This window comes from Gymnodraco acuticeps, unplaced genomic scaffold (assembly GCF_902827175.1).
Source record: "Gymnodraco acuticeps unplaced genomic scaffold, fGymAcu1.1, whole genome shotgun sequence".
NCBI lineage: Eukaryota > Metazoa > Chordata > Actinopteri > Perciformes > Bathydraconidae > Gymnodraco > Gymnodraco acuticeps.
In genome coordinates this window covers 1,709,540-1,727,540 of record NW_022990441.1, presented here as the reverse complement: position 1 = coordinate 1,727,540, position 18,001 = coordinate 1,709,540, and the positions used below count along the sequence as shown (strand labels likewise).

At 38.8% G+C, this 18,001-nt stretch overlaps 1 protein-coding gene across 2 annotated transcripts in view; it reads left to right on the top strand.

The window, feature by feature from the left end:
• zgc:172282 (leucine-rich repeat and fibronectin type III domain-containing protein 1-like protein) overlaps positions 1-18,001 on the top strand; it is a 184,814-nt gene that overhangs the window by 114,389 nt on the left and 52,424 nt on the right. For both annotated transcript variants that reach the window (XM_034225587.1, XM_034225586.1), the window contains exons 3-8: positions 6,891-7,107; positions 8,288-8,439; positions 8,635-8,888; positions 9,055-9,298; positions 9,415-9,572; positions 10,965-11,345. In XM_034225587.1, the coding sequence (XP_034081478.1) occupies positions 6,915-7,107; positions 8,288-8,439; positions 8,635-8,888; positions 9,055-9,298; positions 9,415-9,572; positions 10,965-11,345 (1,382 nt within the window). In that variant the 5' untranslated portion in view covers positions 6,891-6,914. The remainder of the gene's footprint in view (positions 1-6,890; positions 7,108-8,287; positions 8,440-8,634; positions 8,889-9,054; positions 9,299-9,414; positions 9,573-10,964; positions 11,346-18,001) is intronic.

The window sequence follows — 18,001 nt, the reverse complement described above, 5'->3', positions numbered from 1 at the left end:
TGAAAAATGATTCCCATAATCCCATTACTCTGGGGTATTAGCAGAGCATGTAGGTCAGGGAACCAGATGACCTAGACTCTAGTGTCTTCCATGGAAGTAAGTTATTTCTGAAAATGTTTTTGGCTGTTAAGCTTTACTGAAGTGAACTCTGTGGATAAACTTACATTGGTAGGTAAAGTTTATTTCTGGAGAACGTTTAAACACAGCCTAATCTTACCAAAGTGCTGTACCAAACTTAAATGCTCTTTAAAAAAAACGAGAAGTATAAGAAACACAGAGGGAACATACCAGAACACAATTATAGCCAAGCCTTGAATAAGACTAAAGTAATTCCGTCTTTAAACACAAAATCACAAACTCTAGTCAATTGTCCGTCCTCTTATCACTCCCCCATCTTACTCACTGCAACCTTATGTCTTCAGACTTGAAATATTTTCCGTGATAAATTCTCTAAAGTATTTTATGCTACATATTCCTCCATCCCTTTCATAAGTGTGTGTGTGTGTGTGTGTGTGTGTGTGTGTGTGTGTGTGTGTGTGTGTGTGTGTGTGTGTGTGTGTGTGTGTGTGTGTGTGTGTGTGTGTGTGTGTGTGTGTGTGTGTGTGGTGTGTGTGTGTGTGTGTGTGTGTGTGTGTGTGTGTGTGTGTGTGTGTGTGTGTGTGTGTGTGTGGTGTGTGTGTGTGTGTGTGTGTGTGTGTGTGATAAGCATTCCAAACTGCTTTAGACAGGGGTGTAATGACACTGTTTTTATTTAGATCTGACAGTTCGAGTTGTTCTAATATTTTTTTCTGACCACTGCTTGATTCTGCTTTTGGATCTTCTTTAATGTGAACCATTTTCACATTGTGGTTGTATTCTTTTGGTTTCCATTATTCTGTAACTGCATTATGTATGCAATACAATAAAGGAGTTCTAACTTGCTTTAGGGCACTTCACAGAGAATCACATTTTGTTTCATCCTGACTGAAGAGCACAGACTTAATCAGAAGACAGTCGTCTGTAATCAAAAGGAGCCTCAAGCTTTTGCCTCCTTCTTACATGCTTAACAGTGTAGCTTTGCAGTCTGCTATATTTACAATAAACACATTAGTAAAGAAGACATCTCCTTGTTTCCATTGATTAAGTGCAAAAAGGTAGAGAAACATACACTGAGAAAGGAGCTTAAGGAGCTATCTTTAGTCTTCACAGGTAGAGTCGATAGAAGATGGAGGCAATGTTTTCCTTTAGAAAAGACGCACAGGGTGTTTTTGCAGTGTGTGTTGCTAATTACTGCTTTCTTCAATACCCTGAAAACTGAAGTGAAAACAAACTGTAAACAATGCTGCAGTTTTTATTTTCTCCATAGCAATGAAACCTATACTAGCTGTGTTTGAAGTCCTTTATGTATCTCTTACATTTTGTTCCTGTAACTAATGAGCATGCTCTTGAAAAGCGCACATTCATATTCTAGCATATACAATTTGCATAGCACTGTAGCATCCAAGTTTGTCACTATATCTGCCCTAAACAGATTGAAGAATACTCTGCCTGGAAAAAGCTGATTGATTCACAAATGCAAACCACAGATCAGACTGTCAGGAAAAACAAAGAGACTGTCAGTGTGTGTCTGTGCCTTACTTTGTGAAACCATAAAAACATTAACATTTGTCATTGCTGGAGACATCCCCAACATTCTGGCAGCTCTTATTGCCACTTGTAAAAAATGAATATCAATGCAGACCTCTCCAGTGTAATTACAACACATTGATGCTGGAATGCGTTTTTATTACCTTAATTTTCAGACATAAAGAAAATGTTATGCTATACCCAATTTTAATGACCTGACATAATAATAAACAATGACTGGGATTTGGTGGCTAGTGTAATGTGTAGTCTGGTTTACCAGTTCATGTTGCTACACTGTTTTTATCTATAATGCACACTTACGAGCTTAGTCAAGACGGATTCACACATCATTCTTTGTGATAAGTCTTCTTAATTGAAATCAAAAAGAGGCATGAATGCAGCATGCTAAAGAACATTTTATTCTGATTCAAACCCCTGGAGTTACTCTTTTGCATATTATTGGAGTGTCATGGTCTGTCAGCATGGTTTAATGTATTTTAAGGAACTGCAGCACATGTTGATGAAGCTGAAAGGGCTGTTCTTTTAAAACGGCTGTCAACCATCACAGCACAACCCTATCCCAGTCAGAAGTGTTCCATGTAAATGCCAACTGGTTTAAACATGTAGCTGATTAATTGGCGGTTACTAATGGCGCATTTCCACTGCAGCGGGTAGCCCCGTTTAAGCGTCCTTAATCGTCCTCAAGCGGCCAGGCTAGTTTTTGGTGGCCTTTCCATATAGCCTAGCACCGGCTAGCGGGTACTTTTTCCCTCTTTTCCGGCCCCATAAAATCGTGGTTCTATCAGGCCAGGGCCAGGGCTGAACTAGTGACGTCAACACTCTCGACTGCTGATTGGTCAGAGAGAATCGTCACAAGATCGCGCGCGAGATCATCCCTAGCGTCGCATATATATCTAGAAGCAAGCTTGCAGCATTTTTATACACAGCATTTTTGTAAACGGAGGAGCTACAAAAATGGCAACGTCAAAGAAAAGCACACCGTGGTCGTCCGAGGAGGTGACGACGTTCCTACATCTCATTGGGGATGAGACAATCCAGCAGGAGCTCGACGGGACAACTCGAAATGTGAAAGTTTTCCAGGATGTCTCTGCACAGATGCCCCGCCTACACTGCGTTGCTACCCTAGGTCCTAAACAATGGAAATGCGCCACGGCCTCGGACGGCCAGCGAGGCAGCCCGAGGCCTGAGCGAGGACGCTTAGGGACGCTTAAACAGGGCTACCCCGCTGCAGTGGAAATGTGCCATAAGTAGTCAGGGGGTTGCACCTACATTTTCCCAAAAGGGTGCATTCTCTTTTGGCTCATTGTAAGGCCACCAGTACAATAATAATATCATAATACCATGTCTTGGCCCAACATGGCCACTTTGGGTTAGAAGTTGGCCAAATATGGGGTCACCACATCCCTGTGAAGTATTATTGTTAACAAGTGTTACAATTCTGATATTAGCCTAACATGACAGTATGCTCCCAATGTGTGCAGCATAAAGCGACCCTTTGTAAATAAGTATTTAAAATGTGTATATTTGTGCCATTTTATTGACATTTAAAGTGAGTGGGACCAGGTGAAGGACGGATGAGGAAGAAATGAAAAAAGCATGGACAGCCTGAGAAAATACAATGATTCAGTAAGCAAGCCTGTGAACATTATTCAGACTTTATTGCAGTAAAAGACTTTTAGTATGAGGGTGTATAAGACAGCCCGTCACTATCACAGCTGATTTAAACCAACTGGAGTTTCATTGATCTAAACACAACTGTCAAGTTATACCCTCCACTGAAGATATCTCAATAGTTAACTTTGGCAGAACATTAGATTGTCATTGAAACCATTGCAACCAATTGTAAATGGCACTCTAACTAATAACAAGTGCAGACAGCTCCGATCTGTTTTCTCTTGTGTTATTAACTCTCCCCAGCTGAATGAGCATGGCAGTGCGTAATGGTGGTTGACTGATCGCTATCACCCTCACTAAATTACACAGAAAAACCCATACGTCCGTAATTGAAAAGCATAAAAAACACACATAGTCTGATGTGTGGGAGAACTGAATGGGGTGTGTCTAAATGTTTAAAATATAACTAATTATACTGTACATTTACGCTGTGAGCAGGTTGAGTGGGTGAACCAAGGGAGGGATATGTGCATTCAAACTCACCATTGGCACCATTTTCTGCAACATTAACACATTAAAGACACATAACAATAACGCTATCATAAAAGTAAGCAACACAGGGAGATAATTAGAGAGGAAAACCAGCATGAAGAGTCTGAGAAAAGAGAATTATTAGTTATGAAGCCTGAAATAGGTGATTATTAAAAAAGGCAGTAAATATGAAAGCAAACATTGTGGAGGGCTTAGAAGGAAAAGTATACCCTCTTTAGAAACCATGCTTAATTAACAAAGGTTAAAAAGGAACAGAGCCATGAGAGATGAGACCAATATTATGTTTAAAATAGCACATTATATACTTGATCTGCAATATGTCCATCATATTGGCTCTGAAAATCAATATACAATTATTTCTGAAGGGGTGTTCGTTATTCTTTTTAATTTTTTTAAGTTTAACCTCAACTCCTATTATATTCTTTATAACAAATGGTGTATTACATATATTCAGACACTTTGATCCCTCAGCCACAAGTGCATGTAATGATACAATGTATTATTCAATCAATATTTTAATCTTGATCACTGGTTTCAAATGTGTAGTTTTTAACTTGCTCCCACTGAGTCAAGTGGAAATATATTATTCAATCAATATTTCATTCTTGATCAATGGTTTAATGGTAATGTTAACTTGTTTCCACTGGTTGAGAAATGTGTATCACAAATGTAAATCAACATTACCCTTTCACTCACTTTCGGCTTCCTTCTTTTCAGGATTGTTTAAGGATCTCAAATAAAATATTTTAATCAACAATAAATGTAATGCAAGCCCCACATTTTTGCTCTCAACATTAGTGTCACAGAATGGGAGCTCATGTCTCATGAAGGAGGTTCAAGTGATACAAATAATGGCAAGACTGAGATATCGCTAGCAAATCACTTTATATTGTTTGTCTAGTATGACATATACACATGGGTGAAATTAGGGATGATGTAGTGAGTAAAGAGGGAACACATAGTATAATAGTATTATTGAGGGAACATCAGCTGAATAATGTGGTGTACGATTGCGATGAGGATGGGGAGATATACTGGGGGAATAATCAAGAGTAATGGAGAGAGCTATTGTTTTTTCAAAGAAAAAGTTTGAGATGGAAAAAACGGAAACACTGAAGTGTCTTTGTGAATGTACTTACAGTTTATCATTGTTTCTTTCTATTCTTCTCATTGTTTAAGAACAGAAAAGTTGAAAGTACAGAGCCCCATTTTGTTTAAGGAGTGTCATAACATTACATATGGAAGATAATAAACAGGTAAATCTAAGAGAGAAAAAGCATATAGAAAAGCCTGGTGTCGTCTGATGCGGAAGTACTTCTGCTGGGGGTTTTAAGTACCAAGAGAGGAGAAGAAAAGAGGGGTGTACTTTACACAGGCCTCCCACTGATGACAAATTCAATGCTATTGATTAGCCTGGTAGTCAAGCTGGGCAGGCTAATATACTGCTGCCCAATGGTACACACACATATCACACCATGGGTTTCTTTTGAGTCGTGTCTTCAGGGTTAGAAAGTAGAAATGGATCCATATTTACCTTTATTTCATAAATCTGACAGGTAGAATGTGATGGTCCTTGAAGACTCTTGCCACACTGTTAAAGCATATGGCATAAATACTAACTAAACTGCAACCGAAAGGTGACCCTCTCTTTATGTGTGATAACATTAGAATTCATTCATATAGCCAAGGACTTTATTTTTCCCTGATATATGTGATTATCATAAGAAAGGTTCAATGTAAGCACACAACCAAAGCAGGGTTTTGGTGCAGAAAACCCTTTTTAATCAGGTTGTCGAATACACACCATGACAATTCTTTAACATAAGATAGTGAAGTACTTTTTATTTTAAGTGTTAAATCATGGTGTATGATTATGCTATGATACAGTGGTTCAAGGCCAGGTGAGAAGCTATGGAAAAAGAGTGTGAGAAGAAACAGTTCTGTTCTACCACATCATGTCATCCCAGATACAGGTCAACATATATTGCAATTGTAAATGTGACTTGTCTGGGGAAACTTGTGCCACACCTGTTAGACAGACAGGTGTTGTTGAAAACCGGTATTGAGTGAGGAAAGGATGGCCCCGGGGGATTAATGTGGTGTAAACTGGAAAGAGAGAAATCAGTCTGACAATGTTTGATAGAACTGTGTTAAATTGTGTGTGAGTCCCCCGAGTCCTAGTGTCATCATGCCAGCACTGTTAAGAAGAACTGCATTCATGAGACTAAAGCACATGAGACTAAAGCACTAGTCCACAATACTTAGACCTTGATGTGGATAGGATTACAAATTCATGAAGCTATTTTGGATTAGCCATGTAATACTGTTGTATCTATACACCTCTTTTTTGAATATCCACATTTATATTACATCTTGCCAACAATCACTCAAGCACTGATCACAAAAAGATCTTCAGTTTAAAAAGATTTCAGTTAACTATGCAACCGCACAATGATAAATCCCATTATGAGCCCACATCATTGTGTAATATAGCTAGCTTCTAAGCCTTGGTACTTGTCATTTTGCTTTATTGTGACTTTATTGTAGCATTGTTCTCAATAGAAGTTTGACTGTGAAATATCGTATTTACTGTGAGACAACTATTTAAGCCTAGAAACACATTCTGCCCATGGTTTCGGTTATTTAGTTTCTTTGTTCTGTAAAAGTAAACTGTGATTATATGTTCAGGGCACAGCCACTGATATTAATTATTTCAATATGGTTCAGCGTGAAAAGACAAACTATGTGAAAATAATGGCAAGACCACACCCAGCTTTTTCCATTACTCATCTTTTTTTTTTCTTGCAGTAAACTTGGCCAAGTAGTAACAAGAGCACTTAGAACTGTATGTTAAGGACAGTTTTAGACCAGCTCACATTACTTATTTAATGTCCTTGTATCGAGACTGAATTGAAGATGCTATAGAGCTCTGCCAGCTGTGGGTCACTTCAGCCACAGGGCTATGGAAAAGCTAGGATTGCTGCGGTAAGCAGACTAGCCAAATGACCAAGCTACTGCAGTTTCTCAGCAGGCCAGACGTGCTGCCAGATGTCTTTGTATCTGTATAAACTCATTGCTTATTTCCTTCTGTCTTCCAGTTGCCCTGCTCCCAGTGGAGGATAATGGAACGGCTGTGGTTCTCTTTGCTGTTGCTGGCAGCAGCATGCAGGGGACAGCCGTGTCCGAAACGCTGTATGTGCCAGAGCCTTTCTCCATCGCTCGCTATCCTCTGCTCCAAGACAGGCCTGCTGTTTGTTCCGGCTGCTATTGACCGGCGCACCGTGGAGCTACGGCTCCAAGAAAACTTTATTACAGGTAACGTACCTTCCAGTCCATCCTGTAGTCCATTTTACCATCAATCAACGCAGTCAGTGTATTAAGACACTTTGCATGATCCTGTCTGTTCCTTATCTTCATCGACTGCAATGATTTCTTCAAGTGTGAACCTGCTGCAATAATATTAAGTGACAGCAGGTGTTATGTATTGACAGGTTAAAGATACCTCTAATATTCAAAGGTCACATTGGATGCAGTGAGCAGAGTATGTCACACGATTGAAAGCTCCCAAATGCTGGCTAAAGTTACACATTTTTTTGTGGTATTACTTTTGAAAATGTGTACTTTTGAATACATTTCAGCCAAGCAAATCTCATTCATGATTAATCTTCTCTTGATGAGAAATACTTTTATTGTATACATTGAACCATAGTAATTTGTAAGGACTCAGTGTTGCTTTATCCTTTTATTTTACCAAGACAGCTACATAATATTCCGAAGCTTGATTTTAAAGAAATGTTATTCCATGGTTTGCCAAAACTGAAGACACACAGGCTACAAATAAAGACTGCTTTCACAGGTTCCAAAAGGAGATAATTTGATGCACTGTTATAACAGTATCGCACAGCCGCATAGTTATACAAGTCACATCCAAATCTATTTCAGTTTAGCAAAACGAAACATTCAGTATCTTATTTTGGGGGATACCAGATAATCTGGGTGTCACAGGGTTCAGGATTTGAACTCTTGAGCTGAGTAGGCATGACTTTATCAATTTAGATATCATCTCTATAAACAGATATCTGCATATGAATGCAGAATAAGTAAGGAAGAGGATGATATTCTAGTATCAAGTGTTTTCCTTTTTGTAGTCTGAGTAGCATTTACCAATCATATTCTAGCAGGCTTTGGTTGCGAGAAAGAAGAAACACACGTATCAAAATGCAATCTCGGATCCAATGGGCTATGCTCGCATAATCATTTTGTTTTTTTTAATCTCTGTAAACAGATATCCAGATAAACAATTTGGCCATAGACATTGTCTCTCAACTCCAACTCCATTCTTGGGTTTCAAGTTGCTAATCAGAATGTGGATATAGGAAGAGGATGTCTGGGCGACGATATCCATATATTTTCATTTCATAATACTGTATGTAATCTGGCCACTTGGGATGCAGTTGATGGAGCGTCTCTTTTTATTCATTTTGTTTACTCCCAGCTGTCCGAAGAAAGGACTTTGCCAACATGACCAGCCTGCTACATCTGACCCTGTCGAGAAACACCATCAGTCAGATCCTCCCTTCAGCTTTCAGTGACTTGCGACGACTGAGAGCACTCCATCTAGACTCTAACAGATTAACTGTTATCAAGGTGAGACTAATGGATAGATAACTTAATTGATTGATGATATTAATAATCAGATGTATAATTCACTGTTGATTAAATAGGAAATAATTTTAAATAACTAAAGATGGGTGGTTAAAACATTCACTGAACATAGAGTATAGATATGTAATGCTCTTACTCTGATGCCTTTCAAAGCAGTTTTGCTTTTTCACAAACCAGGATGACCATTTCAAAGGCCTGACCAACCTCCGTCACCTGATCCTCGCCAGCAACCAGATTCACTCCATATCTGCTCATGCCTTTGATGACTTCCTGTCCACACTGGAGGATCTCGACCTCAGCTACAATAATCTTGCCGAGACACCTTGGGACATGATCGGGCGCCTCACCAATGTCAATACCCTAAATATGGATCACAACCTCATAGAACATGTTCCCCAAGGTGTATTCACAAACCTACACAAGCTAGCCAGGTAAATAATTAAAGGAGCAAATGATAAAGAATGTATAAATGCAAAGGATGTTTTACTGATCAACTGGATCAATTGCTGTTGATCTAGGGATAAAGAACAAGTTCCCCTCTTTCTTCCGCTCTCTTTTATCCTATTCTCATCTTCTCCCTATTCGGTCCTTTCACAGGCTAGACATGACATCCAACAAGCTGAAGAAAATCCCCCCGGACCCTTTGTTCCTGAGAATTCCAGTTTATGCTAAGTCCAAAGGCTCCCCCCTCACCTCCCTGGTGTTAAGTTTTGGTGGCAATCCCCTTCACTGTAACTGTGAACTTCTGTGGTTGAGAAGACTGACCAGAGAAGACGACCTTGAGACATGCGCTTCTCCCCCTGACCTCAGTGCCAAGTACTTCTGGACCATTCCTGAAGAGGTGCAGTTTTAACTTTAAGAAAACTAATACAAATATTGAATACATCTTGAAGCTAACATATATTACTAATTTAAATAATAGTCATTTAAATAATCAAAACGTTCTTTTTGCCGTAGGAGTTTATTTGTGACCCACCAGTTTTGACCCGTAAGTCGCCACATACAGTGTCTATGGAAGGCCAACATGCAAGTTTAAAGTGCAAAGCGAATGGTGATCCAGAGCCTGAAGTTCACTGGATCAGCCCTGAAGGGCGACTCATATCTAATGGCACCAGGTACTAACTTTGTTTCCATACAGTCTTGTTAAATCTGCAATGAATTTATTTTCTCAATAGTTTCTCAAATGTAAAAGGCCAGGTGTTTATTTATTCGACTTTTCACCTAAGAGCACTTCACCATATTTAATTATGTCAGAAACCTGGCAAACAAGTTGGCAGGGGCAAGAGAGAGGCTCTTCAAATATTTATCCATGCACCGCTGATGCTTAGTGTTCTCTGCCAAGGTGCAACCAAGTTAGAAAGTCAGACAGTGTGTCTCACTTCATTTTGTCTTTGCACACATGTCAGAGATATGCATTTATAGTCATGGTTTTGCATATACAACATATGTTATTGAAGATTGATAGTATTAAAAAAACATGTGACAGTCCTATAATTCCTTGCTTGAGTACTCTTTGGTTTTGCGGTTGCATCTTTCAATATTTTGATAGGAAAAGGCCAGTTTACGGAAGTGACGCAATCTTGTATCTTGACAAACATAATGTTTGTTAATTATCATATTCATGTGGAAGAAGCCTACAAGGAGTCAACAACATAGCCCCCCAGCCTGGCAGAAATTACTTTGATTCTGGATAGAGTGTGAATGGATGCTTGAACAGTGATTAGCCATTGACTCAGGTGTGGGTGACAGAGAAGTTGGTTTACGTGAGTGATAGGAGTTGACCAGAGATAATTCGCCTCTAACTGGTATGAGGAGATTAAAAGTGAATGATTGTACAAAGGTGAACGTTTCTTGCTCCTTTTGTCAGGAATAAAGAGCAAAAGAACCTTGCCCATTTTATAATGGTTTGACTATGCCAAAGGCCTGCAGTTTCTACATTAAATACTTTTTACTTTGTTGGTGTATGTACTTTGCTGGTTGTTAAGAAAATATCACCTGCCACCGGCTTGAACTTCAATATCAGGATACATGCATTTATTATCCTTGCAAGAATGGAAGCAGTCATAACATACAGAGCTGCATGGGACAAAATAGTTCCGAGATCAGTGTCCTTCACATGCTTATATACAAGAGAGGGTGTTATTCAGTCACAAGATACATGTATACCGGTTCAAAGCAGTATTCTGAGCCTTAGTTCAGATTAGGTAAGGCCTGCGTAAGCAATACACATGACAATCATATGCCTATCTCCTTAGGGGCTGTGTCATCATGTTAATCGTAGGAACATAGCTATCGTATGTAAAACACAGTGTCTCATGAGCGTCATCCATGTAATCATACATCCGGTTACCTACACAGTTACAGTTAGGCCTCTGTTATCATGTGCTACTCTGATATTCAAAGAATACATTCAGTATTTTCCCAACACTGGTATATTTACATTTTATGTGTCATATTTAATTATTATTATTATTATTAACTTTACGATACATCTCGCTTTTTTTCAGAACGTTGGTTTTCCCTAATGGAAGCCTGGAGATTAATGTAACAGTCCTAAAGGATTCAGGTAACTTCACCTGCATTGCCTCAAACGCAGCAGGTGAATCAACGGGCAGGGTGGAGCTTGTTGTGACGGCAGTGCCCCATCTGGCAAACAGCACGAGCCGCAGTCGCGACCCTTCCTCTGAACCGGCCCCGTCTGACATCCTAACCTCCTCTAAGGTTGCCCTGCCTAACAACGAGACACGAGGGGCCGACCGGAGGGTCTCATTGGTGGAACTGACAGGAAACTCTGCCCTCATTAGATGGAGCAGTCAGATGCCTACAACTGGAGTCAGGATGTTCCAGGTCCAGTACAACAGCTCTGGAGATGACACACTTGTTTACAGGTATGTCTATCTACACCTCATTTTAGATCTGTCTATCTGTGTGTGTCTTTCTTTTATTTGATATTACATCAGCTGTTTTGACTTTTTATCCTTAAAGGAGTATTGGTAAGAAAAAATATATATATTTCCCTACATGTGTTTGTTGTGTGAGCATTTGTGTGTTTGTCTGCAGCTGTGTGTAAGTTATTCAGAAGGCATCAGCTGCTGCTATGAGGGTGAGAGCAGATGATGGATGATACAAATGGATATAAGCCAGTCATCCAGTTGTAAACGTCTAATCAACTGTAATGATAAAGACGTCTGTAGTGGAACAGTGCCATTCAATGGTCCTTTGCCAAATGTGGGGATTAGGGCTTTTAAATGCGTGTCTGTCAGTTTCCTTCTGTGCTGCACTGATGGGCTGACCTTGTTGCTGCATTGTTTCATTGCTGATATTTACATCATGACTTTATAAATATGCCATCTTTCCATATTATCCTTGGTTTGACTCGATTTAGACATTTGATGATCTTTGTCATTACTTTGTCAGATTTAACTTAATGCCAACACATTGAACTAATGACCAGTGAACTGCTACAATGTGTCCAGGAATTTAAATGTTTCAATGTAGATTAAATGGATAATGTAAAATATCCCTAAAACAAACAGGTACTTTTTTCTGCCGTGCACAACATGCTACTGCATACAGCATGCATTCATCCCATCTAAACAAATAGGAAATGAACTATTGGTATCAATAGCATATCGAAAGGATTTTATCAAAAAGGAAGGTCTTAAGCGCACTCTTATCACACTCTTATTACATGGGTATTCTAACCCTCTTAATTTGTGAGAAAACTGCATTTGTGTGATCTAGAAATGGTGGTCCTGTCTGAAAAGTGATTATGATGTTATTTCTAAGCTTGAGAGGACACTTGATATTCAGACAGTTCAATGAACTAGGACAAGCCACCTCTTACAATACTAAGCATGGCAACCAATCTCCTGCATAGCAACCTCCCATATGCACCAGCCTATTCAAGGTTGGATGCAATTAGTGAGAACATCTAAACTTCCGGTTGATTCTCTGCATTTTTACATCACTAATTGCATATTAATTGTATATTGTGCAACTTCGAACTTAAATGGAATAACACCTGAAGCTCACACCATTCTCAAACACCTGTGTGAAATTAGACACATCAGGCCAGCATTCATTAGATAAACAAAATGATTTACATTTGAAACATGACTAATATTCATTTCCATTCCTATTAGATAGCCCTTTAAAACATAAAGGGATTTTCATGAAAACTATGCATGCATATCATCCAGCATAATCTTTTCTTATTGATAACAAAAAGGTTTGACAAAAACAAAATCTTATCAGATGTATGAATATATAAGGTTAACCTAGCCATGGACAAATAGAGTAGAGGGCATTAAGGATACATTTGTAATGCATTACATCACAGGAAAAAATCAAAGAGTGTCCTTACTTTTTAACCAAAGGGTGGAAAGATTGGTTTGTGATAGACACAGTGATGATAACCTCAACATGTCTATTAGATAAAAAACATTAAATATGTTTTCTTATTTTATGTATTTACTCAATCATTTCTTGATTTCCCGCCTCCCACTGAGTCAATTATTCGAGACAGAACATCCAGATCATAGCATCCTGTGATCTACACACCGCCCTTGGTCTGATTTATATTTAATTTGTATCCAAGCAGGCAGCTGAATTTCTACTTCCACTTCAGAAAGATCACCAATCGTCAAGAGAATTCCTGAGGAGCTCAGAGCATAGAGAGGGCTCTCAAAACACAGTCTTAAAACCCTGACTACTTACGAGCAATGCCATTAGAGTAGAGAGTTTGTATGTGATCGTGTGTATGTCTGCGGGTGTCCATAGACAACCATTGGCCAAGTGCATTAGTTAACCATGTGTCTGAGACATGCTCTACCGGCCCCATGTCTAAAATAATCAATGCCTATTCATGTGTGTGTGTGTGTGTGTGTGTGTGTGTGTGTGTGTGGTGTGTGTGTGTGTGTGTGTGTGTGTGTGTGTGTGTGTGTGTGTGTGTGTGTGTGTGTGTGTGTGTGTGTGTGTGTGTGTGTGTATGTGTGTACACCTGCAATATGTGTGTATTCATGTGCACACTGGACCAGATAGCAGCTGTGTATTAGCCAAAACCCTTATGTCAGTTTAAGTGCCAACAATGGCAGCAGACTTCTGCAGGAGTGTCAATATGTTCCTTTTTCCTTCAATGCCTTGACTCAAACATGAACTAAGCTTTTTGATCTACTGGCTGGTGGTGTGTTCAGATGAAATTGTGATTTGTCTGCTCGAAAGCTACTACTTGTCAGCTTTCTTTTGAAATGTGAGCAGCTAAAAACACACGTAATGAAAAAGGCAATGGACAGTTCATGTTAAAACATCCATCCAGGAGAGGTAACGTTTATTTAGATTGACCAATAGTTTATTTGTATGTTGTATTTTCTAAACATGATACAGTGGAACTAATGAAAAGTAAACTACATTTTGACAAAAAAATTGACAAAGTGGATGAATGAGATAAATATACACGTATTTCCTTGTAAACATGTGACAAACTTTACAGTATGAGCTTCCTTTTTAAGTTTTGTTTTTCTTTGTTTTCATTTACAACACATTACATGCCTTCATTATTTCCCCACTGAGTTATCTGCATTTCCCAGCATATCTCATAATGTTCTTCAAATGTGTGTGCTAATGTGTGTGCTGATTGGTTTATTCCTGGATTTCAAGGAGGTGTCAGTTTTATTTAATGCACTGTGTTTCATAGTTAATGGGCCTTTTCATGAGGGACAGCGCCTTTGCTTTTAGTCTAACTGGGCTGACAGCTTTATAGAAGGAACATAATAATTACCTGATTGCAATAGATTATTCCTTTTTTTATTTTTCCCTTAAGCTACACAAGTAATGGTGATTAAGTAAAGGAAAACTGTCAAACTGGGAGCCAAGAGTGATTGAAAAATACAAAGACCAATACATTTTATTTCATGATTTGCCTTCCTTGTACAGCACTCTAGGTTGCTGTTTAACCTAGTTTCATTAAAATAATGTGTGTGTTTGTGTGAGTGTGAGGGGTGAAGAATATCAAAAGGCCTGCACAGCAGTACTCTAAACTCCACATCATTATGTGACATGACACAGGTATCATGCATGTGTGGTGTGGGTAAAGTGTGTTTCATCACATATACCAACACCTCAACCTGTGTGACTTAATTAATTTAATCATGTGTATTGCAACACTTAGGAAATAGCACATTTCTAGTTATATGTAGAGGCAGTTGTGAGACTGTCGCTTCTTATGTGGCATATCAGTGCAGGGCTATGTCAAGCTGATGCTGGCAGGTGCAACATTTTTTTTTTTTTTAAATGTTGTATGTGATAGGGTGTCAATGAGAAATACAGAAGTTATTTTGAAAGCTGTAAAGTTTTCTTATAAACATGTTTGTTATGACAATTTGAGTACTGAAGCTATATTCATATACACATTAGACAAAAACAACCACATTCACTTGATATATTAAAGACAAATTGTTCAACGCTCATTTTAGATGTCTCTCTCTGGATAAATAAAGCCTTCCAAGAAAATTGCATCAAAAGGCAGAGGTGTTAAGTGTGGAGTCAGGTGTGGCGTCACAGTGCTTTGCACCTGCTGACATTGGCTTGTGTTACTGCATGTTGATTTATTCTGCTGGATGAGCTTTTGGGATAATTGTACATTCTGAATAAAACAAACTGAGCTGTGATCAGTCAGATGTCTAGAAGGATCAATAGCTTGGATTCCACCCCGGCCTCACCAGGGATAGCACATCATCTAGGCAAACAAGCCTGGCATTAACTTGGCTTGCACTCTGGGACTGAACAGGTAAGCCCAACCCAGAGATATATTTGCCTAAACTACACTTTTCATTTTTAAATGATTTATCTGTCCTGTCAGAAGGATTCTAGGTGATGTATTGCTGGGTGTCCACATTTGGAAATCAATTTGTCCGCCTTCCATTTCCCATCTCTGCCTATATTATTGACAGCACTCATTCTGTCAGTTTTTGGAAATGACAGCTGTATTTCCTACTGAGATTGAATCTCAAAATGGGTTGTAATTATTACACAAAAAAGAAGGGAACTGAGTACAGGCAATTTGAGTCAATGTCACCTGTTACAATGGCTATGCTTATTACAGGCCAACACACTTTTATATGAATGCTATATAGCAAGTCTCTTTCCCCAGTCTCTCTGAAACACTCCTCAAGCAAAGAATTTAAAAAATATGATTTTACTTGTCGATTGCCAGAATACATGTCGAAGGCTTCATTGATCAACCAAACCTGTAGGTGTGTTTATTTCTTAATTTGATAGCTTAATTTGTTTTAGCTTTACTTTTCAGTTTAAGTGGGGCAACGACCTTCAGATGCAGATATTAGGAGCTAGTGTGCGTACTTCTAACTAGGGCATATCAAAGGTTTGCAGTTTCCAAATCATAATGCAGACTTGACCACCTAACGGATTTGGTCTGGCTCATCATTTTGCAATGTGAGCACAATCTGACTCTGCAGTGTTGCGATATGCCAATCTGAGCATACTGTTTGAGGATTAAAATTGAAGTGGAAATGTCATTTGCACCTTACTGTAGCTGTAGCTACCCTTATTAGTATGCATACCACCTTTGGTCAATGATATATATCATAAAAAAGAGCAAGCGTGTCTCAAATACAAGAAAATCGATCTTAAAAATAAAGCTTATCAGCATTGAATTAGGTAAAATGTTATCAACATACTGTAGTTGCAGAGGGTTTGGTTTAGTAAATTATTAAAAACACTTTTTTTGCACTGTGTTGCGTCAGACTTCACACCTTAGGTGCCCAATCTATGAAGCACACATTTGAATTATGGTGTGGGAGCATGACAGGGATTTAAAGATGTATTCATGCTACGTTAACCTTGTGGCATCGATGCAAAGCACCATCACACACGCATAAACAAACATCCCCACACACATAGGTATCTCTTCAAACCCCACTTTTAAGCTTAAGCCTTTGATTCTTCTCTCAAATTCACCCCGTGGTGTCCGTCTCGATAACATGCGAGTGAGTACATCATCATGCGGAATACGATTTCTGAGTGTGTGTATGTTTGGGTGTGTGTTTCTGTGTGTCCAGGTTGATCTTAAGAATTGTATTCACCTCACATTTTTCTCACAATGCAAGGGCAGAAATAGGTCAATGTGAACCTTGTTCAATCACACAGACACACACATACAGTACACCCACAAACACACAAGAAACGGAGACTGCAGACCACATCTTGTGACCTAACTCTCTTGAATTCTCTCTAGCTTTTCTGCATTTGAAGGTTTGTGGTTCTTCGGATAATGGACTCATAGACACATTAATTATTCTCAGAACTGCAGCGTCAGGATATAGTGACTGGATGCATGCATTAATAACTACTATTAATAACTATGCATTAATAACTACACTTCAGGAGATAGCTGCTCTTGTGCCTGTTTAGCAGTAATGTGCTTCAAGAGATGCTGTACACATTACGAGACATAATCAAATGCAAATGTTTGTGTTGTACGTGTACCTTATCAGTGGTGATAACAAGCTTGAGGTGTTATTATTTGTCAGATTCAATCACCAGAGCTATTTTCGCTCTCCAAGACAGGGCTACTTTCTCACACAGGCAGGACATGGAGACCATCAGTATTGTCAGTTGTTCATTCTCTATCTTCAGTTCCCCTCTGAATTAATATAATAAGCATTATGCATGTTGTATAAAGAGCCACAACCCATTAGAGTGTTTTGTATGATATTAATAGTACATTTTCAAGCATAATTAAACTGAAATATAAATGAACTGATGCCAGAGTATGCATTGTTAATATGTGTGTGTGCATGTGTGTTGTTAAAGGGTGTTTGTAGGTAACAGCATAGGAGCAGGTGATGGGAGCATCTGGAGCTAGGTGGGCTGTGGTGGGTCTGCAAGTACTGTAGGTGACTGTGTGTTGAGTAGGATGGATGGGGGGTAAAGAGAGGGATAATGTGTGTGCCTGTGCGTGTTTGTGTGTGTTTCTGTGTACGTGTTTGAGCAGGAGCATATCTTTTTGTTACATTCACAGTATATGAAGCACAAAAATGCTTATTCATGTGTGAATAAGTTTGTGATGTGTGTTATGTTATGTATCTGTGCACTATAAACATGTTTAATGTGCATGTGTACAGTTCATAGACCCCAAGCATGTGGATTTGTTAAAGAAAACAACACAAACAAAACCTTTTTAAAGCTGATGTGCTAATTATCCTATACGTCAGTCTTGAATTATTTTGTCTCCCTTATGTCCATTTCTCACATTTCAATCAGTAAGCCTGCTTTTAATAAACCATGTTACAGCTCCTCTTGCATTTTAGTTGTGTTTCTAAGCAAACCAGCATTGTTAAAGGGGATAACTAAATGGTTTACATGTTCATTACATATGTTAGTTTGTTCTTCATGATAACAATTCTTGGCATGTTTTAGCTATTCAACAATGCTGCTGTTTAAAGGCTTTATTGATTTCTGGTTGCACGTAATATATATGACATGCACAACTCCACAAAAAAGACATGCAGGCTCATACCAGCAA